General features: G+C 51.5%; 1 protein-coding gene across 1 annotated transcript in view; it reads right to left on the bottom strand.

The window, feature by feature from the left end:
- Window positions 1-26,475, bottom strand: part of GRK5 (G protein-coupled receptor kinase 5) — a 228,024-nt gene that overhangs the window by 51,090 nt on the left and 150,459 nt on the right. Inside the window, exons 3-4 of the mRNA XM_081231335.1 lie at window positions 14,580-14,692; window positions 2,301-2,378 (exon numbers count right to left, since the gene is read on the bottom strand). Of these exons, the coding sequence (XP_081087461.1) occupies window positions 2,301-2,378; window positions 14,580-14,692 (191 nt within the window). The remainder of the gene's footprint in view (window positions 1-2,300; window positions 2,379-14,579; window positions 14,693-26,475) is intronic.

Genomic DNA, 26,475 nt, shown 5'->3' on the forward strand with positions numbered 1-26,475 from the left:
CAAAGCCAGAGGCTCTGGGATCACCGCGACCTGGGCTCAACTCCCAGCTGTCGCCTGGGACAGTGACAGCACCTCCTGAGCCCCCCTGTCCTCGTAAGATGGAGCCAATAGAATCACATCACATGGTGACAGCAAGACTAGGTGAGACTGCGCCTGCACACACTGGGTCCTCAGTATATGTTAGTTGCCACTGTTTGAGGGGGAGCCCAAGCAGGTGGGCAGCCCGAAAGGGGGGCGCAGATGGAGAGCTGGACGGACAAAGCTGAGCCACTGTGGAAACCACCTTGGCCGAGGGCAGCAAGAGTCTATCAGCTGCGTGGCCGTAGCAGGTCACTCCCTGCTCTGGGCCCTGGCAGCCGCCTGTAAACGGGGCTGTCTATCCGCCTCTCATCTCATGAAGGCCGGAACCGTCACAGATAGTGTCTAGTTGGTGTCTGGCTTGTTTTAGGTGCTCAGCACTGAGCTGTTCTCTTCCCCGGGGGATGTTTACGCCCCTCAGGGCTGTTATGCCCGGAGTGGACTCCCTGTGTCAAATGGTGGCCAGGAGACCGAAAACATCCACCTGCAGCCTCTCAACAGGTCAGCGGCTGCGACTGCGGGCAAAGGGGGACCCTGCTCAGACATGTCTCCTCCTTGACCATTTTCAACCTCAAAACTTTCAGGCCCGTACCTGGAACAAAGCAAGCCCACGCAGCCTGGTGGCCCTGCAGATGGAGAGGGCAGCTAGCTGTGCCCAGGGCCACGCCTTGTGCAGAGCGAGCCAGCCCTGTCCAGCGTCTGGAGGAGTTTATGAACATGAATCCACTCGCTTCTGAAAGTGCAAAGGCCCTGGGGTTGCCTGCCATTCCATTAAGAGGTGTGTATGATTACGATGGCAGCAGAAGCAGAAAAGGGAAGCAACTGGGGGTGGTGTCTCAGCAGGAGCAGGGGAAAGGGACACGGAGACGCCTGTGGGGTGAGGCTGGGCTGGCCGCCGGCAGGCGCTGGAGGCGAGCACACCTGCTCTGGAGCAAGGCTCAGTGTGGCATGGGCGGTCCTCGTCACGCACTCAGGCCCCAGGGACCCCCCTAACATCCCAGGGGGCAGCGGGGGTGTGAGGTGAGAGCAGAGCTGCCAAGGACCTGTGACCCCTGCTGAGAACGACAAGGTGACGCAAGGGACTTCCGTGCCGTGTGAATAAAGCATATAAGACCGTGCAGAGGGGCTTCCCTGCTGGCGCAGTGGTTGAGAATCCGCCTGCCGATGCAGGGGACACAGGTTCGAGCCCTGGTCCGGGAAGATCCCACATGCCGCGGAGCAACTGGGCCCGTGAGCCATGGCCGCTGAGCCTGTGTGTCTGGAGCCCATGCTCCGCAACAAGAAAGGCCGCGACAGTGAGAGGCCTGCACACCGCGATGAAGAGTGGCCTCCGCTCGCCGCAACCAGAGAAAGCCCTCGCACAGAAACGAAGATGCAACACAGCCACAAATAAATAAATATTTTTAAAAAAGAAGCTAATTAAAATGAAGCTTTAAAAAACAAAAACTACAGCAAAAAAAACTGTGCAGAAACCATCCATACGTACAGGGAGAGGAGGAGGCCTGGTTGTAAACTCGGAAGGAGCTACTGTGGGTTTAATCCCCTCGTGTCACCCTGGATGCCTTCAGCAGCCCACCTGTTGCTGGAGGAGCTGGTGTGTGTGAGCTGGACGTCTTGTGTCCACAGTCCCGCCTCTGACTCCTGAGTGGAACTCAAGCTGAGTGGCTGCAACATCCATGTTTAACTGCATCGAGCACCCGTGCCACCATGGGTGCACACAGGCCACGGGGGTGACCCCAGTCCTGAGGCCCTTGAGCGTACTCCAGAACACTTCAGAATACGCTGCACTCTGCTGTGTGTTCGGCTGACTTTGCCTCTGCCGGCACAGCTTCAGCCAGCCCCTTTCCTTCCCATCAGCCCTGGCCCCTTCCCGTCACACTGACCTCTCAGAGCCACCCCTGCTGTGCCCTTTCTTCTGGTCACACTGACCCCTGCCTCAGCCGAGCCTCCACCTGTCCTGCCACAAACGCCTGGGTGTGAACAGTGGGAAGTATAAGGGCCCTTGGAGGGGACTGGGTCCCCAAGAAGCAGGCCTCCCCACCCCAGGCCTGGTGTGGCCTGGACCACTGACTTGGCCTGGCCAGGCTTGGGTGCCTCTGGAGGAGGATGAGAATTCTGGATCTGGAGACCAGTGGCACCACCAGCTGGGCACTCCTCACATGGCCTGGCACAGACCCGGGGGCCCATATTCCTCCTGCTTTGGGGTTTGGGCAGCCTCTTACCTTTGGGGTGAGGTACTTGGTCATAATTTCCTTCCCTTTTTCTCCCAGTTTTTCATCTGGAGTAACTTCATATTCTGCCTAAAACAGAAGAAGGAAAAGAACAATAATAGATTTGTTCACAAGCTTCTCATAGTTGTAGAACCTTAGAGGCCCCTGGAGAGGACACCCTGGAGGTCACATGATCAATCCCCTCCTTCTACAGGGCAGGGAGTGAGGCCCAGAGAGGGGAGGAGCCCTGACGTCCAGTTCAGCCTACCCTGCTCCACCGTGGCCACATGCTCAGAACCGGGGCGGCACATAAGAATCACGGGGGAGCCAACGATGGTGCTCGGGCCCCGCCCCACGCCCATGGAGTCAGACCCTCTGGTGATGGAGGCTGGGCACCCAGGCAGCTGGGGTTGAGAACCACCGGCTTAGGAAAATCAAAGGAAGCTGCTGGAAAATAACTGGAGCCACCAACCTGGAAGGTCCTCGAGAGAGGCTGCCTGAGGTCACACACTTTACAAGCCATGTGACCTTGGACAGTTTCCTCAACCTCTATAAAGTGCAGATGGAAAAAGCACCTACATGTAGGGTGATGGTACAGAGAGAATGTGACAAAGACGGGCACATAATACATACTCATCGTAATGACTACACCTTGCAAGGGAAGACAATAATATGCATTCCGTACCTTTTACGGCGTTTCAGTTTACAAAGGGAACATACAGAGGTATTTCAGATGCTCTTATATGAACCTAAAAAGAGCCCAGGTAGTGCCACAGGAGGGCAGGGGCTGCTGTCGTAGCCCTTCGTCTGCAAACAAAGAGCAGAAGGTAGAGCAGCGTTGCCCAGGGCCACTGGGAGGTGGGCAGGGGGCTGCAGCGAGGCGGCACGGCTGGGCCTTGGACCTCCCAGCCCAGACCTCTTTCTCAAGAACACCAAGGAATTTAGGACCCTGATGGCTGGCCAAGCCAGTGGGACCCGGGCTCTAAAGAAAGAAGTGAGGCCTCAGAAGACAAACTGTGTTATCTTCCTTGACCCAAGAGAGGCTCCTTCACTGGCACCTGACCCACTTGCTAAGTGGGTAAAAGGCCTCCTCGAGTTAAGGAAGAGCTTGGGTGAGCTTGCCTTTCTCATTTAAACAAGGGAACGAATTGCAAATTGTTTATAACCATTTCAAAATCCACCACCCAAGGACTTGTCAGCCTCCGTCCGAAAGTACAGCTATTTCAAAAGAGACAGGAAATGACATCAGCACAGAGGGACTGAAACTCCTTCCCCAGCCACCTCGCTGTGAAGTCAGACCCCAACCTCCGCCCCCCATCCCCTGGCCTGGTTCGAAGCAACCTCTCAACCAAGTGTCTAGGGTCCAATTTCTCCCCAGGCCAGCCCGGAAGACCCTCCCAGGCTGGAGCTGCAACTCTAAAGGGGCTGAGGGTTCTAGAGTACAACTGCCCCCCACCTATTTTCCAGTGGGGAGAAGAGAAGCTCCCAGTGTCCAGCCACCCTGGAAACCCCTCCTGGTGGTCTGGCGCTATGGGAATTTACCCAGACTACTTTGCAGGGCCCAGGCCATAGGCAAATGCCCGACTACCTTTTGGGGGTAACTCAATCCCACGCAGAACCCTGGATTTGCACTGTCCCAAAACATATCTATGAAGGAGGCTCTATTTAACCAAATGGAGGCCTAAGGCTCACTAATCAGCCTCAATAACCAGCTGAAAATATTATTGCTCTGGGTACTAAAACCCACGTTAAAAAAATAACATCCCTTTCAGGTCAGCTCCCTCCCAGCAGAGGCCCAGCTGGGCAGCTGGGCGCCACAGTTCCACAGGGCGGCAGCCGGGAGCACGCGGGGACAGGCATCCCCAGCCCGGCATCAAAAGGCCTTTCTTTGAGAGTCCATGTCAGGTCGCCACCACTTGAAGAGCATTTGTGTTGGGAGGCAGAAAACCAACAGAAGGCTTCCAGCTGGGCTTTCCACACCGATTAAGTCACCTGGAGTGACAGGCCAAGTCTCCACGGTGACCCCCAAGAGGGGCTCATGGGGGACCCGTCCTGAGAGGCCACCTACAGAGAAAAAGCACCATGGCAGCTCGGCTGGGCAGAGCTCAGGCCGATCACACAACCAGAGGCGGGGGACCACCCGGGAACCCGCTGCTACGGGAACACCCTTGCCCAGGTAGTGGGCCAAAGCTGCTGAAATCAGCTTCAACCAGAAAATATAGACAGCAAATAAGAGGGTGGGCTGGGCTAACAGCCTAGAATTTTACTAGTAGAGTAGGCTCTGGAAATGGCAGCCAGACGATGACTTCAACGAACAGAGAGGTAAACCACATGCCAGGATGCCCCCGTGACCTCCATCTGTACGAATTCCCTCCGGCCAGGGAGGGTGGTGGGCTTGTCCCCTCCTCCCAACAGAGGGGACACACACTGTCCTCCCTGCTGTGTCGCCCATTTGAAACCTTCTCCTGCCCAGAGCTCAACCCTAACATCCAGAGCGCCAAAGAGCTCCTGTGCCAGTCCACGCGGAGGGTATTTCTCTTCCCCAGATACATCCATGGTGCCAACGGAGGGAGGCATTTAATGAGCCTTCTCTTTGCACGGTGATTTACACCAAACACAGGGATGGCCTTTGGGGAGGAGATGCTGTAACACAAAGAGCAGAATACTACATTGAGTTGAAGGCGAAAAGAATTATTTATGTATCTGTACTTGCCAAAGAGTATAAACATCTGTGTACATCCTAGTTTATAAACCTAATATTTCATTCTCTTGGCTGGCTCTAATTGCATCATCCATCTCAGAAAATGCTAATAAAAATGCGTCCTCTATTAAAACACATTTCCCTCAGATGAGTTTTTAAAAACATGAAGACTGCAAACCGGTACAAGGGGCCCTGCCACGTTTTCACAGAAGCCGGCACTGGTTTACAGAGCAGAGTCTGAGCTGAATTCCTCTCGGCCTCTGACCAACTTGAGATGTCACCTCCTCTTCCCAGGAGCCCTTCTCCTGCCCTGGCAGGAAGATGAAGTCAGAGAGGCTCTGAGGTCTCGCCACCTCCGGCTTCTGTAATTACCGATGTGGTCAGCTTTTCCAGAGTCCTCGCGGCAGGGACAAGTGACACGCCCGGCTGGCAGGGCTGCTCCCCGTGGCTCTTTCTGGAGAAACACCCGGCTCCTCCCACCTTGGCCTCAGCGTCTTGCTGGTGCCCGACCATGGGGGTGGGGGTCCCCGTTTGCCCCTCTGGAGGCACTCCCCACCCTGCGGGCTCCCTCCCCACCTGGGCACCCGGGTTCCTGGACCCCCTTCTGAAGACCCAGCTCCTGCAGCTGCCTTCTCCCACTCCTTCCTGTATCGGCCCCTCCCCTGTCCCTGCAGAGCTGCAGGTGTGCACATTGGCCTGTACTGCTTTCCCTGCTCTGCCCAGCACTCTGTCAACTGGCCTCTATTAAACTCTACTTCATTCACACGTGAGCGAGCCATCCATCTCCCGCCAGGCCCCTCACTGATGCCTGAACGATCCTTCAGATGGCTGGCATCGCCTGCCCCCTCCCAGCCCACCAGCTAGAATGAAGAAGCACTGCAGATGGGGGTGTCCCCCTGGGGCCCCAGCATCAGACGGGCCTGGTCAGTTCCACAGCCTGTGCCCACCTGGGCAGACAGAGTGTTCTCTGGTCTCTGGCCGCCATGTGAGGAGCCCTCGGGCCTGGGTCAGGAAGGGATTCCATGGCCCAGGTTTCAATGGGATGGGCCCAGAGAAAGAAGGGAGGGAGGAGAGGACCCCTGGCCACGCAGGGAACAGACAGGATGGTAGGAGTGACCCCAAGGTGGCGGTACCACGGCCACCAGCTTGAGAGACACATCTCGGCGGAGGCAAACTCAGAAAAGAAGTTAGGAGGAAAGGGTGCTGACCCTCTCTCGGGGCAGGGGTCGGGGGAAGGTGACAGATTTACCAGCCGCTGTCAGAGAGCGCAGAGGGGCTGTGCTCTCACCTGCCGTCAGCCTGTCATTCAGAGAGCCTCCGCCCTGAGCGGCGCTCTGCCAGCCCCGCGCCGCCCAGCTGGTCCTCCTCCTGCAGCCCCTGGAGTTACTTCTCTCTCCTCACACCCTCCCGCGCTCATAAGGCCACCGTGCAAAGGTCTTTGACTCTCCCAGTTATTCTTTCAATTCCAGGTGAAAAGAATCCCAACCTAGCCTAATTCAGGCAAAACCGGAATCTCTGGGTTCCTGGAATCCAAGGACGGGTTGAACAACCAAACTGTGGGGAAGATGGACATGCAGCCTGGCCCAGAGCGCCAGGAACCAGGGACATGAGCACTTCTGGAACCGTGTGTGTGTGTGTGTGTGTGTGTGTGTGTGTGTGTGTGTGTGTGTGTGTGTGTGTGTGTGTGTGTGTGTGTGTGTGTGTGTGTGTGTGTGTGTGTGTGTGTGTGTGTGTGTGTGTGTGTGTGTGTGTGTGTGTGTGTGTGTGTGTGTGTGTGTGTGTGTGTGTGTGTGTGTGTGTGTGTCTCTCTCTCTCTCTCTCTCTCTCTCTCTCTCTCTCTCATTCTCCCTCAGTGCTGCCTGGCTTGCTCCAGTGGTACGAAAGCTGGCAGCCAGGTTTTTTCTTCTAAGCCTCCTCTACCAGAGAAGGACTTCCCCTCAAGTCTATAAACCCCAGAGAAAGGACTCATTCATCTGCACTGGCTCACAGACTCATCCCTGCTCCAATCAGCTGTGGTTTTCAGGTGATATCATTAAGAACATGGCAGCTTCTACGAGAGCCATGCTGCCTGGGAGTACAGGTGGGACACCCAGGAGATTGGACAATCCCACAGATGTCCAGTATATGAACCTACTTTTTTACAAGTGGTACTTTTTCAAGATGACCCTGCTCCCAGGCTTTACCAGCTGCTCTGAGGGTCTTTATGTCCACCTGAAGAATGATTACCACCCTCCACCCTCTCTCTTTTGGGAGATCACAGCAGTGATAGAAAGACAAAAATAAATACTGGGTATGATTCAAAAATAAGAGAAGCAGGGCTTCCCTGGTGGCGCAGTGGTTGAGAGTCCGCCTGCCGATGCAGGGGACACGGGTTCGTGCCCCGGTCCGGGAAGATCCCACATGCCGCGGAGCGGCTGGGCCCGTGAGCCATGGCCGCTGAGCCTGCGCGTCCGGAGCCTGTGCTCCGCAACGGGAGAGGCCACAACAGTGAGAGGCCCGCGTACCGCAAAAAAAAAAAAAAAAGAGAAGCAGAATATTTAGTTCCGCTGGTGAGGCATTTCAATTCATTTTACAATAAAATTCCAGGATAACCAGACATATCTGAAACCAGGTGATAGCCCAGTAATTTCACGTGCCATAGTTCTGGGCTAGAGTGACTTTTAGCATTTCCTGATATGAGATTCCATTTGTAGTCATATTTGTAGTCGCCAGTCTCCAAAATGCACACTTTAATAATCCTCACATCCTGCTATTCATGTTCTCGAGAAGGCTCTTTCCATACTAAACAGGGCTAACCCGCGTAACCACTACAGTATCAGGGATATGGCAGTATGGAACCTCTGAGACCAGGTTATAAAAGACATTGCAGCTTCTACCATGCTCTCTTGGATCACTTGCTCTGGGGAAAGCCAGCCATGTGTGAGGACACTCAAGCAGTCCATGGAGAGGCTCACATGGAAGACAGCTGAGGCCTCCAGCCAACATCCAGCACCAACCTGCCAGCCATGTGTGCAAGCCTGGAAACAGATCAAGCCTTCAGATGACTGCAGCCCCAGTCAATACCTTGATGTAACCTTTAGAGAGACCATAAGCCAGCAGCACCTCAGTTAACCACTTCCAAATCCTTGACCCATAGAAACTATGAGATGATAAATGTTTATTGTTGCTTCAAGCTGTTAAGTTTTAGGTAATTTCTTACCCAGCAATAGATAATGAATACTTGACAGGTGTCTGAACTTATAGCTAGTATCTCTTAGTTCATTAAAAAATGCTCTTTCTTTTTCAATCTTGCATTTAATCAGAAAGCAAAGCTCCACGAGGGCAGGAACTTACTTCTCCTGCTCACTCTGTAGTTTCCAACTGCTAGAACAGAGTGTGACACATTGGAGACATCTCATAAATGTGTGTTGAGTAAATCTGGTTGAGTATCTGCCAAACCTCCCCTAATCCCAAAGAGAAGAGACCTGAAAACTTTAAGTTGCACCCATGCTTGGGGACAGGAGGGTTTCAAATGAGCTGAGATGCCATCAAGGCTCCCAGAAAACATTTTAGAGAAGAAGTACATCAGTCTTTAAGAGGTCCATGGCCAGAGCCTATTGGCCTGTGGAGGTTGACATGAGCCTGGAAGCCCTTCCAATCCCCTGACCAGCTAGGCAAATCTTCTTGGCCCTCCAGAAGCCAAATCTACTTAAGGCCTTGACTTGGGTCACTGACTCCATTTCCCTGGAGGGGAGGGCAATGGGGGAGTCCTTCTCAGGCTCCCAGAAGCTGCTCGACAACCAAGACTAAGGGCCGAATTGCCCCTGCAGTCTGATGAATGATGCACAAACAGTTCTGCTGCCCCCATATCACCCAGGCCCCATTTTAAAACAGCCGATGTCTTCTGCTTGACGCGAGAAACTCAGTCGTTAGGACTGTGCAGGGGAGCAGCCTTTCCTGGGGGCTACGTCAGAGCCGATGAAGACGGGTTAGTTTTAAAAAACTTCACTTGGTAGAAATTCAGCATAGAGGTGGGAACAGTGTGTATGGCTGTGACTGAGCCAGGGGCACTGGAGCGGCGTGCAACACCAAGGACGCCGCCACCTCCTCCCTCCTCGGAGTTCCAGTCAGGATGGAAGAAAAAAGGTATTTCAGACGAGCATTGCGCCAGCCCTGGAAAACTCAGTAAAGTCTTCATGCGTCAAAGAGGTGTTCCAAAGGCTGTTCATTGGACACGTCAGGATGGGCAATGAAAGGCCTTGCTAATTCCCAGAGATGCAGACAAAAACACGAGGGGATGGGGTGAGCCTCTCGTGAGGGGCGGCGGCGTTAAGGCATATGTAAGGAGCATTTGACGCGTCAACACAGGGAGCCAGACTCACATTTCCTTTCCAAAAGAGAGATCTTGGGACAGGCCCAGCAAAAGAGAACGTCTGCACGACCAGAATGAAAATAGGCATCCACTGGATTTTTTTTCCTTCTTCTTCTCAAACTGACTATAAACGTCTAATAAGCCACGTGGCTGGAAAATTCCACTGGCTCCTGGGTTTAGCCTTGCCCTGCTCTCCCTCATCAACTCTCCAGACAGGTCCCAAAGCTGCCGATGCCTCATCTTTTCCAAATGGGGAGGAGCCTTTGTCCAGGGCTCAGACTTTGATCCTCGGCTCCTCCATCCACGTTCATCTCCTCGGTGAGCTCATCCAGCCCGTGGCTCTAAGTATCAGCTACATGTGGACAGATCCCAATCTGCTATTTCCAGCCCCGATCATTCTCACAAACTCCGGATTCTGACACCCACCTCCGCACGGACATCTCCACTGGGCCGTCTGGTAGACATCGGAAGCTGAGTGTGCCCCCGGTGAAGACCCTGACCTCCCCCCAAACAAACCTCCCACAGCCTTACCCTCATTCCATCTTTCCACTGGTTCAGGTTAACACTTTGAAGTCATCACCAACTCTTGTCTCTCACCCCCCAGGGCCTCAGAAAATACTGTGAGCTCTGGTTCAAAACATGCCCCCAATCCTACCACTTGTCACCATGGCCCGCTTCTTCCACCCTGGCTTGAGCAACTACCCGCTCTCACCCATCAGTGCTCCCCACTCTGACCCTTGCCCCCCCATAGCCTTTTCCCAACACAGGAGCCAGAGGGATCCTTTAAAAACCTAAATCAGACCATGGCATTGCTCTGCTCAAAACCCTCCAGTGGCTCCCCTGCTTCACTCAAAGTCAGAGTTCTCTAATGGCACAAGGTCTTGGATGGTTGTCACCTCTCCTAGACCCCTCTGCCCTAGCTCCCTCCGCTCCAGCCATGGACACCAGCTCCCAGTGAGTCCTGAGCATTGATCACCTGTCAGGTTCAGTGTTGTGAGGATTCAGAGATGATGAGCTATGTCTGTGCCACCCAGAGACTTGCAGTTAGTGGAGGAGAAAGGCACACAGATAGAGCCCTACTGGCTACATTCATCAGGCGTCTGTGACATGCCGGACACTGCCCTGAGTGGCGTGAACTCATTCAGTCTCTCCTCAACACGTCCACCACCATCAGGTGCAACTACGGCCCCGCTTACAGATGAGATATGGGGCACAGAGGCGTCAAGCACCTGCCCGTGGTCTCCCTGGCAGCTGAGGTGGTGCCAGCATTGCCTCAAGGTCTGTCTCAGGGGCCTGCACCCCACCGATGCGCCATTCTGCCAGCACCGCGCAGTAATGAGGCTCAGGTGTGTGAGGCTCGGGTGTGTGTCGAGGCCTGGAGCAGAAGGCACATGGGGAGAGGGGGCGGATGGGGAAGACTTCTGAGAGCAGAGTGCAGGGGGATGAGCTGGCATTCACCAGGCAGAGGGGGCCCGGTTGGCATTTCGAGTAGTGAGAGAGAGGGAGTCAGGGCTGAGAGGCTTTAACCAGCCTGGCCAGTCAAAGCCACCAGAAGCAGATGGGGACCAGAATGCAGAGCTCAAGAAAGACCCCGTGAAGGCCAAGGATGAAAGGGTGGGCAGGGGCCTGCTGGTGGAAGGTCTAGTAGGTCAGCCTCAGAACTTGGACTTTGTTCTGGATGTCAGTGTTTCCCAACACTGGACATACACACAGTACAGTCCTGAGAGATGTGAAAACTGCCAATGTCTGCTACAAACAGTGGCCAATCCAGTGGGAGGTAATGAGCACCCCTCGTGCCAAACTGTAGTCTCTAAGTACCCTTGCCCAGTAAAAGGAACCAGGGCTTCTTGGAGAAATGACGAACTCTAGGTGGAGGGCAGGAAACATACAAGATGAGCCCGGAACACTGCATCACACCAGACAGCAAGGAGGCTGCCAATGACCACTGGGGTCCTCTCAAGGGCCCAAAAGTCAACCTGAAGGGCTCCCACAGACCAACAATGAAACCATGGAGCACCAATGCATCAAAATGCCCCATGTTTATCATTGGAGGATGCTAGTGAACCAATTTGGTACTTTGAAAACATAAACATGGGGAAAGAATCAAGCAATTCCTATATGAACTTTACCATTGGGTAACCAAACAGTAATTGAAAGGAAGTGTTTCCCAGTTAGCAAATGAAGAAGGAATGACAGAATGTCGCCATGTCACAACCCCTAATTAATCAATAGATTTGGGTATTGAATATCAATGGCTGCTGCCATCTCAAAAAGACAGACACCAAATACTATAAGTCTCCTAGCAGGGACTTCCCTGGTGGCACAGTGGTTAAGAATCTATCTTCCAATGCAGGGGACATGGGTTGGATCCCTGGTCTGGGAACTAAGATCCCACAGGCAGCAGGGCAACTAAGCCCGCGTGCCACAACTAGAGAGAAGCCAGTGCACTGCAACGAGGAGCCCACACGCCACAATGAAGGATCCTGTGTGCCGCAGCTAAGACCCGACACAGCCAAAAAATAAAATAAATTAATATATTTTTTAAAAAGTCCCCTAGCAGAAGAGCCTGAAACCACTTATGAAGTCAGTCCCCTACCACCACCAGATTGACACTGAATCTGACCAAGTTTCTAGATTCAATGAGCAATTTACAAGAAATACAGAGGAACTTATTAAATGACACATGGGGGTGAGAACACAACATTCAGACTATGGGACACTCTTGGAGATGGTTATAAACTGTTAAGACACGCATTTACAAAAAGCATGAGAAAATCGGAAATTTGAACACTGATGATATTTGATTATTAACACTGATTATGTGATGATAGTAATGAATTATTCTTTTTAGCTGTGATAATGGTATGGTGGTTTTTTGGCTGAAGAGCCCTCATCATTTAGATATACATGCTGACATGTTCACAGATAAAATGACACAAATGAGATCAGCTGCAAAATGCGCCAGAGGGGAGGATGTGGGTGAAACAAGGTTGGCCTTGAATCCATAATTGTTGAAGCAGGGTGCATGAGGGTTCATTATGCTATTCTGTAGACTTTTACTTTTTATAGTTTGAAATTTTCCATAATAAAAAGTTATGAAAATACCAGGCCCCATCCCCAGAGATTGAAATGAATGAGTCTGGGCTTCAGCTCAGGCATTGGTATTTTTTCTAAGGCTCCCCAGGTGTTTCTACTGCTCAGCTGAGGTTGAGAACTATGGTAATCACTTGTATGCGTCATGCGAGAGCCTGCATGGAGACCAGGAGAGCGGCTGTAGAGGGAAGGGAACCGGGCTAGGAGAAGTCAAGGAGCCAGGCACATGGTCCTTGATCGGGCTGGGTGAGGAATGACGAGAGGGAAGGGTCAAGAACAATGCAAAGATTTCATGGGTGGGTGATGGAGGGGTGCTGGTCACTGGAATAGGGAACATGTCAGGGCTGGTAGCCGTGGGGAGCTGGGGGAAGGTGCTGAGCTTGTTAAGGATGTGTTGACTTCAAGGGGCCCATGTGACTTCCGGTGGAGAAGTTCAGGGGACAGTTTGGACAGTGGGTCTAGAGATCCACCTTGAGACCCTGAAGCAGACACAGAAAGTTGGGCCCCATAGGGCTGTCCCCCACACCAAGCCAGAGGTCAGGATGGCTGCAGCCAATGATGGCATTAGGGCCTCTAGGAAACAACAGCACCTTGGCCCCCTGCCTTGGAAAGGGGGGGCCCTAATGACCCCATTCCTTTCATGACTGACCATGATTCATCTTTCACCTCCCCACTCCTTGTCCACCTTCCTTGGATAGACACCCAAAGGGCAGTAGGCCAGGCTGAGGTGCCCTGTCCTCCCAAGCAAGTGTTGAGGAATTCCTGTGTGTTCCTACATCCTGTCCTAAAAGCCCACACAGATCAATCAGCATTTGTTTTTTGTTGTTTTTTTAAACTGAAGTATAGGCAATTTACGTTTCAGGTATATAGCAAAACGATTCAGTTATATATATGCACACATATATATTCTTTTTCAGATTCTTATCCATTATAGGTTATTACAAGATATTAAATATAGTTCCCTGTGCTATACAGTAGGTCCTTGTTGTTTATCTGTTTTATATATAGTACTGTGTATCTGTTAATCCGAAATTCCCAATTTATCCCTTCCCCTCCCTTTCCCCTTCAGTAACCTTAAGTTTGTTTTCTATGTCTGCAAGTCTATTTTTGTTTTGTAAATAAGTTCATTTGTATTATTTTTTTACATTCCACATATAAGTGATATCATATGATATTTATCTTTCTCTGACCTACTTTACTTAGTATGATCATCTCTAGGTCCATCCATGTTGCTGCAAATGGCATTATTTCATTCTTTTTTATGGGTGAGTAATATAGCAGTTGTTAAACAAATGAATGACCAGTACATCTGAAGGAAGTCCCCGTGGTGTCAGTCACAGCTGTGTATGCCAGCAGCCAGCGCAGCCAGCAGCTGTCAGAGTGCCTTGAAATGGCCAACACATGTTCCTCCCACAAACGTTTACTGAATGCCTGTATGAGCTGGGCCCAATGCCAGGCAGAGGTTAACTGGAAGCCCAGGGCCCTGGCCTCAGGGAGCTTGCATTCTAGTGGGGAAGCAGACAGTAAACAAGCACACAAAGAAACACAAGCTTTGGAATTTTAGAAAATGGGTTCTCAGCTGGAAGAAGGGGCCTGGGAATCCAACACCTTGGGGTGCTGGGAAAACCACCCAACTTCCTAGGTACTACTGCACACTAACCCAGGCTCCCAGAATCAGAGAACTGACAGAACCTCGGGTTAAAGCAGCAGCAACCGAGGCCCAGAGTGGGAGGTGGCCCCCCACTGTCATGCAGCAGGTGATGACCTGGAGACAAGTCTGCACTCTCAAAGTCTGCACTGGCAGTTTCTTAAGCAACAAGTTCATTCTTTTTTTTTTTTTGCGGTACGCGGGCCTCTCACTGTTGTGGCCTCTCCCGTTGCGGAGCACAGGCTCCGGACGCGCAGGCTCAGCGGCCATGGCTCACGGGCCCAGCCGCTCCGCAGCAAGTGGGATCTTCCCGGACCGGGGCACGAACCCGTGTCCCCTGCATCGGCAGGCGGACTCTCAACCACTGCGCCACCAGGGAAGCCCAGCAAGTCTATTCTTTATCCACATAAGCCAGGTGGTTTATCTTTTCCTTTGGACAAAAACCGATCGCTGATCACAAAGGACCAAAGGGCTCTTCCCCCCAGTGAAGGGACTTACCACTGAGTCCAGGAACTGAATGTAAGACTCCAGCCCAGGTCTGGTTTCGCAGAACTGCCGGAAAAGCAGCCTCCCAATTGGCTGCTTGTCACACAAACTGCAGTAATCTCTGTCTAGAGATAAGAAAAGAAGAATATGGTGAGACCCAGAAAGGGCCAGACAGAGCCATCAGCCCACACCTGGGTTCTTGCCTCAGACAGATGGAGCAAGGTGACCGGCAAACTCTCAGGACCCTTTATCCACCTCCCCGCTCTGCAGACTCAGAAGAGTCAAGGTCAGTGTGGAAAGAGGCGCCAGTTGTGACCTTGCCTCTACTCCCCAGCCCACTCCCTTTCCAACGTCCTGATTTCTGTACGGCAATGCTGGCAGTTCTGGGGACTGTGACTCTGCCCCTGACTGCCTGATCAGCATGTCACGTTCTTTGGTTACAGTGACTGGATAAGGGTGGTGGGCATGTAACCCAAGCCAGTAAAATCAACATGAACCACAGACGTCGCCTGGGCACCCTAAGCCAAGGTGCTCCCTCTTCCTCTGGTACTGGGGTGCATGGGTGTGAGGCCAGGGTCTGCTGCAGTGTTCTTGATACTGCACAACAAGCTGCTGTGAGGATAAGGTTGACATACAGAGGAAGTCAGAGCTGGGAAAATTATGAGTAGGTGCTCTGGTGAAGTTATGAATCTCTGGATCACACTATGCCTGCAGCCCAAACCACATCTGAAAAGCTTATTATAATTATAAGCATTATTTAGGGCGATTTGAAAAAACTTTAAAATGACTTGTAATTCAAATATTCTAATGAATACAGTAAACAAAATTTCATATTTGCCCAATTGGAGCAAAGCCCCGTCTGAGAATGCTTCAAACTATGAAAACCCTGTATTTTCCAGCTGAGGGGCTAGAGGCACAGAGACAGGATGTGACCAGACCTCAACCACTCAGTAGCCAAGAGAGTTCTGAAGAGGAAATAACAGTGCAAGACTCAAAGCACAGAGGCCTAGAGACCAGGGTTCTAGACAATGACTTGCTGTGTGACTTCAAGCAACACACTTGCCCTCTCTGGGCCTTAGTCTTCCTCTCGAAAATGAAGATGCATGTTGGAGGTAAGATGGGAGGGTCCCTTCTGGTTCTTCCTGCAATGACTCTGCAAGAGGCTTTCTCTGGGCAGAAAAGATGCTCAAAGGTCTGGCTGAGACTTGTTGCCTCACACCCTCCAGAGTACTGAAAATTAGCCCTTTGATTTTGTGGCTGCACCAGGAAAACTCAGGTGACTTCGTGGGGAAACCAGGAAGAGGGTGAGGTAGACCTCGGTTAGAAGAGCTACCTGGGAGGGTGGAATGACTGTATCCTTGCCAACTTGTAGAGGAGGAGCCAGGAACCGCCCCCTGGAGATATGGAAAGCAACAAGGAGACAGGAACAGAACCATCACACCCACTCATTTTCATACCCAAAGAGTTTATCCACAGAGGTACAGCCATTACTTCTAGGGAGGGTGGTGGCTGTGAGCAAGGGCTCTGGAGCTAAACCCAGGTTCAGATCCCAGCCTCACTACTCACTGCCTGTGTGCCCCAGGGCAACTGACCTGACACATTATCCCTCAGTTTCCTCATCTGTAAACTGGGAACAGTCATCGTACTATCTCTTAGGAGCAGTGAGAGTCTGGCACAAAGGAATTGCTTAATAAACACCATCTGTTATCATCGTGGAAGTGGAGGTTTTGGTCTGTTCCATCTCCCTTCCTTTGGGGAACCTCCTCTCTGTGAGTCTGTAAAATACCATCATAGGGTCCTAAGGGAGCAACTCCTCCCAAGCCTCAGGGATGGGCATGTGACTCAGTCCTGGCCAATCAGAGCCCTCTGTTCCATGGCCACAGTGATCGGTTCAGGGCATGTGACCCAGGGGGCCTTGGAGTCCTTCCAGGGTTTTTGGTAGAACTTCCAGAAAAGACACTTGTTCCTCTCTGGGATGACAAGGCCTTAGGACTGGTCAGCCAAGAGTTGCCACAACTGTCTTTCCCACCAGTGAGAGCCCATGGAGAATGAAGCCAGTGCAAGGGAAGGACAGCTGAGTGAGGAAGAGAAGCCTGGAGCTGTGAATATCACAGGAGTCCCCAAAAGGCAGCCTACTGAGGCCTGGCCAGCACCTGCACCTTTAGCCATCTGTCTTTGCTTAAGCCAGTCGGTGTTGGGTTTTTGTCTCTTGCAACTGAAAGAACAACTGACTGGGGCTGGAGAGTTTTATAGCCCATTTCTCCTTTCATGGGTAAACTGCCTGAGGGCAAGAATGGTTTTTGTAGGAATCCACCAGTTCTAAGTACACCTTGTATCAGAAGGCACTCACAAATTTCTCATTCTCTCTTGAGAGGATACTTTGGTCAAGTGGATGAGCCACCTTGCAAGTCTCCCCTTGGCCCCCTCCTCAACTGGTTTGGGGGCTGAAACGAGCCTTGAACTATTGCCTTAACTCAGCTTACCTTTCCATGCACAGATGGTTCGGGAATAGCCACTCCAACAAACATTTAACTCACCTCATCGTGTGCCAGGATTGGTGGGGGTCGGGAGTGGGGGGAATGGGACATGGTCCCAGCCCTCAGCGATCTTGGATTCTGTTGGAAAGGCGGGGTGTGTGTGGGGGGGGTGAGCAGACAAGATCCCAAGTGACAGTAATAAAATGTCAAGTTATCATCAGCCACAGGAGGGGGTCTGGGTTGGAGGGAGCCAGGAGGGTGACAGGTCTGGAGTCTGCACCTGTTAGCACCATGCCCTACAGACACAGCCTGCGTTCTCACCACCTCCCACTCAGCCTGATCCCCCAAGGAGAGGAAAACAAACTTCCCTGTCCTTGCCCAGTCAGCTGAGCTTCCCCAGCACAAACACAGAACAAAGGAAATTACCTTGTGTGAAACTCCCGTTTTATTCAATTATGGCAGAGAGCGCCACATTGCTTATGTGATTTGAGCAAGGGGCCCTCCCCCATTTCCAAAAGCAATTATGAGATTTCATGTACCATATTGTGATTCCTCAAGGGTTCATCTGACAGGATTTTTTCTCTCCATATGGCGTGTGCTGTCAGTATGGAAACAAAGCCGTTATAAACTCACAGCACAGTAAACACCATGTGATTCCAACACAAGCTGTCAGCACCTCAGTTCCGTGCCTCTCCCAGCTGTACAGAGGATCCCAGGCAAGAAAGGCATGCGCTGGAAGCCCAGGAAGAAAGAAGAGGATCAGTAATCATCTATTTGGATGTTTTCTCAGCTTTAAATAAAGGTAAATGGGCTTATCCTCTGAGGAAGCACCACCACCACTACAATCAAAGTGCAAAGTCTGCAATTCCTTTAGAAATGGAGAACAAGGCCACAGAAGGAAGAATGTGAATTTGGGATTTGATCAAGGTGACAGGAAAAGGCGCAGATCAAAGTTCTTAATGCATCAAGGGCAAGTCCGAGGGGCAGGTCACTTCGGAAAAGTCAGAGGACACTGAAGTTGAAAGCACAAGTTGCTCTGTAATACATCTTCAGAGCAGATCCTTTCTAGTCTGTTTCTACGGAAGCCAGCCATGCTGTAGAAATACAGCTTGGAAGTGCCCTGCCCACAGCCCTTCTCCCAAGGGTGTCCTGTTTGGGTTAGTGGGGAGGGGTACCCAGCACAGAGGGGCAGGGTTCTCCCTGTCTCTGAATCTCTCTCTCAGGCTGGGAGGCCCCTGGGATGCTGTGTACACAGGCACACATGCACGGTCTACACACAGACATACACACCAGCTCTTCTGAATGTGAAAATCCTGCTTCTGGCCACATCCTTCACTGATCTTTCCTTCCAAGCCAGAAAGAGTCTGTCGTTATATAAGATATGAGGGGCATCAGGCTCCCTGCCCCCAAAGTATTCACCCATCATCAAATCATTCTAGCCTTATTCTTTTGGATCCTTCATTCATTCAACAAACTCTGTTCCAAGGTCTCTTGCTTTTTGATACTAGAAGCTTCCTTCAATTTTCAGACTCTCTTATTGAATTTAATACCTGGGGGGGAGTGTGGATGAGTGGGTGGGAGGAGACACACCTCATACCCATTGGCAGGTTAATGATCCAGAAACAGGCTTGGAGTTAACAGCTGGCCGCCAGCTGAGACCAAGAATAGGGGTGTGGTCTTTGTGATGTGACATTTGACCTCGGCTGCAGTAACGTTGGTCTGGTGGACACAAAACTGAAGCATGTCCAGAGGAAGGTGATGGAAAAGGGGGTCCAGAAAGCCCATTATAAGCTCTGAACTTATAGTGCCCTGGATCAAGGGGCAGACTGCCCCAGGGAGGGCTAGGGCCCACCAGCACCCAGGAGGATGGGGGGCAGATGTGCTGGAAAGGTAGCTGGGCTCAGACAGGAAAGGGCTGGACTCCAAGGCCAAGGAGACTGGAATGGATTCACTGTCCCACTGGGGCATCAGTGATTTCAGAGCACAAATGATTCAAGTGCAGTGCATGGGAAGGTGGACAAAAATGGGGTGGGAGCCTCGAGCCTGAGACATTTACGGAGGAGGTCACTGGTTTGGGAGCCATTGCCACCTGTGGTTCAAGCCCTGGCCTTTGGGCAGGGAGGGTGCAGCCCCTGTGGTTGGGATCCTGCTTTGGTGAGAAGCCGAACTGAATTGGCTTTAAGGAAACCACATGTCGTTTGCTTCTTCGAGGGCTTGACGCCTCCCAAGCACACCCACGGCTGGCCCAGGAAGACAGGACTGCCACTCCTTCCCGCAGCACACCGAACTCCTGCCATGCCTCAGACAGAACCAACGTTCCCTTAGCAAGTTCACAGACACTGGCTGAGCCCCTTCTGGGCACTTCATTCCAGGCCCTGTCGCAGGTGGGTGGGGGCACCCCTTAAAGAAGACAGGCTCGCAGACTTTGTTTTTGTCCCAGCAGTTTGCTTACCAGCCCAGGCAGGAGGGAGGCACATTCACAGACAGGGCTGGGCAGGGCAGCCACAAACAAAGCTGCACAAGCAGGGCTGCCAGAAATGCCCCAGCTGCAGGGGCACACACACTGCTCTCCAGGTTTGGATGGGTTTCAGGGGAGGCGCCCAGGGGAGGGCTCGCTGGCGCATGGGAATGGGAGTGATGGGCTCGCCAAAGGCAATGCAAATTGTCAGCAGGGGAGAGGCTGAGTGCTGGGGAAGCAGGAGAAGGTCAAAGCCAGAGAAACAGGGCCAGAGGCTGGGGGGAGGGGCAGGGAGAAGCCACAGGGCAGGGACAAGCCTGGGACAAGTGTGTTAGGGCAAGAATTCAGGGCTAGATCTGCGACCACTGCAGGGCGGCTTCAAGAACGGCTTCAAGTGTATGGAGCTTCCTCAAAAAATTAATACGATCCAGCAATTCCACTGCTGGGTATTTATCCAAAAGAATTAAAATCAGTATTTCAAAGAGGTATTTGTACTCCCATGTTCACTGCGACACTATTCATAACAGCCAAGATGTGGAAACAAACGTAAATGTCCATCGACCAATGAATGGATTTTTAAAATGTGGTATATACATACAGTGGAATATTATTCAGTCTTAAAAAGGAAGGAAATCATGTCACGTGACAACATGGGTTAGTCTTGATGACACTATGCTAATTGAAATAAGCCTGTCACAGAAGGGCAAATTCTGCATGATGCCACCTGTATGAGGTATCTAAAAGAGTCAAACTTGGACTTCCCTGGTAGCCTAGTGGTCAGGATTCTGGGCTTTCACTGCAGTGGCATGGGTTTAATCCCTGGTCAGGGAATATCCCACAAGCCGCATGTTGTGGCCAAAAAAAGAAAAAGAAAAAAATTTTTAAATAAAATAGTCAAACTCATAGAAACAGTAAAACAGTGGTTGCCAGGGATTGGGGGAGGGGGAAATTGGGAGCTACTGTCCAATGGATATAGAGTTGCAGTTATGCAAGATGATTAAGTTCTAGACATCTGCTGTACAACACTGTGTCTGCAGTTAACAACACTGTACTGTGCACTTAAAAATTTATTAAGAGGGTAGATCTCATGTTAAATGTTCTTACCACAGTAATTTTTAAAAAAGAGAATGGCTTATAAAACACAATGAAATATTGCCACTTGCAGCAACGTGGATGGACCTAGAGAATATTATACGTAGTGAAGTAAATCAGACAGAAAGACAAATACTGTATGATATCACTTACATGTGGACTCTAAAAAATAATACAAATGAATCTATATACAAAACAGAAACAGATTCACAGACATAGTGTAACAGGGAAGAGCTAAATCGGACTCCATGTTTGATCTGTTTCTTTGAATTTAACCTTTGCTTTCCATTGCTTTTGTTATTATAATGATACATAATGGCCTGCCTCAGGGAACCCTGCCCCTCTGCCTGAAATGTTAAACCAAAGTGCCTCTGTTCAGCTCTCAGGGAGACAATCTGACTCCGCCCACCTGCGGATGGCTGCAAGAAAGAAGAAATTAACACACCCCTCCCCCCACCCTACCCCACCCCCACCCCCACCCCCAGGCTGGCCGTTCCAGGGGATATTTGCAAAACTTATGGCCTTTTTACTTTCCTACCCCATCTCCTCCCCATCTCTGTGCTATAAAAGAAAGTGGCATGCAAACCCCGAGAAGATGGTTTATCGGAGACCCTAGTCTGCCATCTTCTCGGCCTGTCTCCGAAGAAAGTGGTATTCCTAGTCTCAACACCTTGTCTCTGATTCATTGGCCTGTCATGGTCTCAACACCTTGTCTCTGATTCATTGGCCTGTCATGCGGTGCGCACAGAGAGCTTGGACTCGTTAACAATAGGAAACAAATTTATGGTTACCAAAGGGGAGAGGGAGAGAGGGAGGGACAAATTAGGAGTATGGGATTAACAGATACAAACTACTACACATAAAATAGATCAGCAACAAGGATGTACTGTAGAGCACAGGGAATTATATTCAATAGCTTCTAATAACCTATAATGGAATATAATCTGAAAAAATATATGTAACTGAATCACTTTGCTGTATACCTGAAACTAACATAATATTGTAAATCTGTTATACTTCAATTAAAAGAAAAAGAGCGAGAGAGAATGGCTTAAAGAAAATGGAAAGAAACTGATAGCTTGCTTGGAGATAGGAGGTGAGGCACAAAGGAACACGAATCAGCACAGTGTTATCTGAGGGGTTGGCAAGTAAATTTACTTGGTAATGAAGGTAACTGCCTGAGAATACATGTGCAAAGCATGCCAACATATACATTTTTGCAACACACATGTTCTGAAGTTTTTAGGCACAGCCAAGCCTACCTTAAAGGTCGGGTGTGACACTTAACAAGTTGTCAACCAACAGAGGGCACAACAAGACAAGGAGTCCTGTTCTTACCACCACCTTGTGATGTTTGGGTGTTTGCCAAGAGCTTCCTCTTGTCTCCTAGCCTGTTCTTGTAATAAGCTATTGACAGTACCCACACCTCTGGACCATTGTGAAGGACACCTGCTATACACTAAATGTGTCCCCCCCCCAAATTCATACGTAGAAACCTAATGCCCATTGTGATGGTATTAGGAGGTGAGGCCTGGGAGGTGATTAGGTCATGAGGGTGGAGCCCTTATGTATGGGATTAGTGCCCTTTTAAAAGAGGCCCCAGAGAACTCCCTTGCCCTTTCTGCTATGTGAGAACACAGAGAAAAGATGGTCATTTATGAAGTGGCACCTGGACTTCCAGCCTCCAGAACTGTTAGAAATAAATTTCTGTTATTTTTTTTTAAATAAATTTATTTATTTTTGGCTGCGTTGGGTCTTTGTTGCTGCGCGTGGGCTTTCTCTAGTTGTGGTGAGTGGGGGGCTTCTCATTGCGGTGGCTTCTCTTGCTGCAGAGCACGGGCCCTAGGCGTGTGGGCTTCAGTAGTTGTGGCACACGGGCTCAGTAGTTGTTGCTCGCAGGCTCTAGACTGCAGGCTCAGTAGTTGTGGTGCACGGGCTTAGTTGCTCCACGGCATGTGGGATCTTCCCAGACCAGGGCTTGAACCTGTGTCCCCTGCATTGGTAGGTGGATTCGTAACCACTGTGCCACCAGGGAAGCCCCAGTTTCTGTTATTTATAAATCCACCCAGGCTGTGGTATTCTCTTGCAGCAGCCCAAATGGACTAACGTGTTATCTAGTCTTGGGCACATCCCTTAACCTGAGGCCCAGGTCCTCACGCATCACACGGGCAATCAGAGGATCAGCAACACACGTGAGTGCCCAGGCCAGTGTCAGCACATAGTGGGTCCTACACAAATGGTAGCTATTCGGACATCACCTCTCCTCTATAAGACTCAAGAAGTGGTGGCTTTTACTTCTCTGAAGATTCAGAAAGGAAATGGGATGTAGCCGGTGAAAGGGGGACAACTCTGTATCAGCACCAAAGAAGGCAAAGCAAAGGCCACTCCTCCCGGCGAGAGCCATTGACTCTGAGCTCCAGGAGGGCAGAGGCCAGGGCTCTGCGGCCCTTCTCCCCCTCTCTCTGAGCCTCCCTCTCAGAGAGAAGACACATGTATCCCCACAGCACATGGCTGGGGTTAAAATCTCACAACCCACAGTCAATTCCTTCAAGACTCATAACCCCCAGTGGAATTAAAAACAGGAATGATATTGATAGTGAAGATAAATAAATGCTGTCACTGTTTTCATTCTTTTCGAGTGACATGAAATGGGAACATACTTTCTTAATTAAGAGCCTTTGGTATGCGGATGCTTGGAGGGTCACCAGACTTTCCCAACTGAAAGCCAGAACTCAGGCAGCGGGTACAGCATGGCTCCCCTCATGGCTACAAACCCAAGTGAGGGAGGTCGCCACCCCTCCCTCCCTCCCCTCCCCTCCCCATCTGGCATCAATCCCCAGAGGATGGGGAGCAAGAAGTCACGGCTCTGGGGGAGGGGGTGTCGACCACCTACCACCGAGACCTGCTTGGGACCGGTTTTTCATTGTTGCCCCTAGGCACTCCTTGAACTTGGGCCAATGAAAATGCACATTCCATTTCAGAAGTAGGAGCAAGAAAGGCAGCTTCCTGAGGAAATGGAAATGCTAACGCTGGAGCCCTTGTTTATTGTACACGGAGCGGGGGTGGGAGAGCTAATCCAAAAGTGATTCCTGATTCCTGGAGCCATCTCTCTACCAACTGGAGCTTTCTTTTCTTTTCTTTCATTTTATCTTATTTAACACCATTTCACCAAAATACCAGGTTTTGTTGTTTTTTTCTTGTTGGGGGCAGGGGTGCTTATAGGTCCTGAGGCAACTGAGGAAAACAGATTGGAGGAGACTGGATTAGACTGAGGCCTGGAGCCCCTCCCTTTGCTGTACTCCAGGTCTAAGACAGAGACAGAAAAGGGATTTGAAAACAGCTTTCTCTCGAAAATTCCTGCCAAAGCTGGAAGAAACATCCGGGCGTTTGCTCTGAGGAAAAGGCTCTCTGAAAGGCAAGATAGCATCACAGATAACGGCAATTCCTGATAGCCCGCCTCTTGGAAGGAGCAGGAGAGGAAAAAGGAAACATTTGGTATTTGGTTCGCAACAGCCGAGTGGGTTCCTATTGCTTCAAGAAAGATGTTTTTATGTGAATAAAAATGACATATGGCACATTACACAAACACACCCAAACCGAGCCCCATCTTCCTGTGCTTTCTGTTGCCCTCCTGCTGGTCTCGGGTTTTACTGAATGTCTTGTACTTGTCACGAGTCTGTAGGATCAAAACTATTAAGCCCGAGTCTTACAAAGGTTAGTGACACCTGGACAAGTCACATGTAAAAACCACTGAGCCGTAGGGTGTTTGGGCCTGGGCTGCCAGGTGGGGGAAGTGGGGACGGGGCTGGGGGAGGGGGAGGAAAGGAGGGTCTGGTCTGTGGATCTGTGAAAGGAAGAGGGGTGGGTGGAAGTGTACTTGTGGGGGGGCCCATGCAGCCGCCCGAACGAGCCCCACCTCTTTGTGAGGGTTCAGGTCTCTGCCCTGAATCCACTGGGTGCAGTCAAAGCCCAGGAGATACCTGGAGCCTAGGAACGGCCTGGGGGCTGAGCTGGAAAGGATGTCAAGCCTCTGCTGTCACCACGGGGCCCTCTGGGCAGTGGTGGGGCCCCGGAGTCAGGCAGTGACCTCTCTCTTATCCTCGCAGCCAAGAAAAGCGAAGAATTTAGATATGCCCTTGCAGTGAGAATGGGACGAAGAATCGGGTGGGTAAATGGAGGGGTGGGGTGACGGAGGTGGACCCAGGGAATGGCCAGGGAGGCACGGACACTGTGGGGCAGTGGTTGGGATGCCCGGCACGGTGGAAGAGCTGGGGACAGAACTGGGACCTGGGTTCCAGGCCTGGCTCTTTTACCGGCCATCTCTACGTGAGAGGCCCAGACCACTGGGCTCTCAGCCCTCTCCCGGGCTGAAAGTCCCCACTCTGTGACTGTAAGCATTCCCTCCACGCGAGCACGGAAGGAGCATGACAGCCACGAGGCATCAGTAGAAAAGGCACCTCGTTCATCAGCAGTGGAGGCTCTTGAAAATGCCAGGCAAAAAGGAGACGACTGATGTGTGTGACCTGTGGTGGTTTCTATTTCTTAAGATTTTAAATCTTCACAGATGAGGGGAAAACAACTATTCTAAAAAACTGGCTGTAGGATTACTGAGATTAAGAAGGCCCTGGCAAGCAAAGGAGCTGTGGCCGCCAGACATGTCCCCCTTGGGGTGCAGGGCCTGGGTCACAGGCGGGTGCTCCGAACCCCGTTTCTCCCTGCTGGGCCTGCACCAGAGCCTTCCGGGAGCTGGGACTGGGCCCACTGTGGTGCCGGCACCTGGGAAAGCCTGGTGGACGGTGAATGACCCGGGGCCTCCCTTCACTCGGGCTCTGCTCACAACCATCCGCTTAGAGCCACATCCTTTCTACAAGCTTTCTTCCCCCTTGGAAAGAAATTTCCATGTGGATACAGGCAATTTTAGAAATTGAAACACGCAGGCCACACCCAGGCCAACTGTATCGAATTTCTGGAGATGGCGTCAGTAGTGTTTAAAGCTCCCCGGGAGATTCCAAGGTCTAGTTCATCATCATTTTATCCCCAGCATCTGGAACAGTGCCTGGCCAAGCAAGAGCGCAGGTGTATACGTAAAACAAATGAAGATAAAACAAAACAAATGAACAAATCAGTGTGAAGTGGAGGCCATAAGCCTCCAAGTTGGGGAGTAGAAATCCCAGGCCCACACCCCCTCGACACCTCCCCCACCGCCGCCGAGTGATTAATCTGCCAGAAATGAAGGTCTCCCCGAAAAAACTAGATGATGAAGAGTTGTCCCGAGCAGGGCTTCCATCTTAGGTTAACAAAAGAACCCGTGAGGCTTGCAGGGCTCTGGGTACCCAGGCCGAGGCGAGGCTGGGCCAGGCCGTCTGCTGCAGCTGTGGTGGGCCTCGCCTCCAGAAGCGAGGCGGGCCTGAACACAGGCCCTGCCTGACTCACTGTCTTCAAAGCTCAGCCAGGGCCATGGGGCTGGGGCCAGGGGACTGGACTCTAACTCCAGCTTCTCCTCTGACCCCGGTGTGACTTCAGACCCATCATTCTGCTCTCTGGACCTCGGTTTCCCCTTTTACAAAATGAAGCTGATGAACTTAGGGGAGCGTAAATGTCCCCGCCTCCCAGTTGGGTGCGTCCACAAGCAGGAGCCTGGCGGGGATGGAGATCCCAGAGGGCACAGCCTTTCTCCAGCATCAGAGCCCCAAGCAGAGTTCACGACTGTTGGGGTCTTTCAGGCCGCCCGGCTGCGGCCCCTCCTGCACCGGCACTGTGGCCAGAGCGGGAGCAAAGCAAGCAGCAGCTTAACAGCAGCATTTCCCCAGGGCCGGGGAAGCACGCTGCTCCGTGGGCCGGGTCCCCGGCTTCCACTGCGGCCCTGCCGGTTTGCTGCGGG

This window comes from Mesoplodon bidens (assembly GCF_964165515.1).
Source record: "Mesoplodon bidens genome assembly, chromosome: 1".
Classification (NCBI taxonomy): domain Eukaryota; kingdom Metazoa; phylum Chordata; class Mammalia; order Artiodactyla; family Ziphiidae; genus Mesoplodon; species Mesoplodon bidens.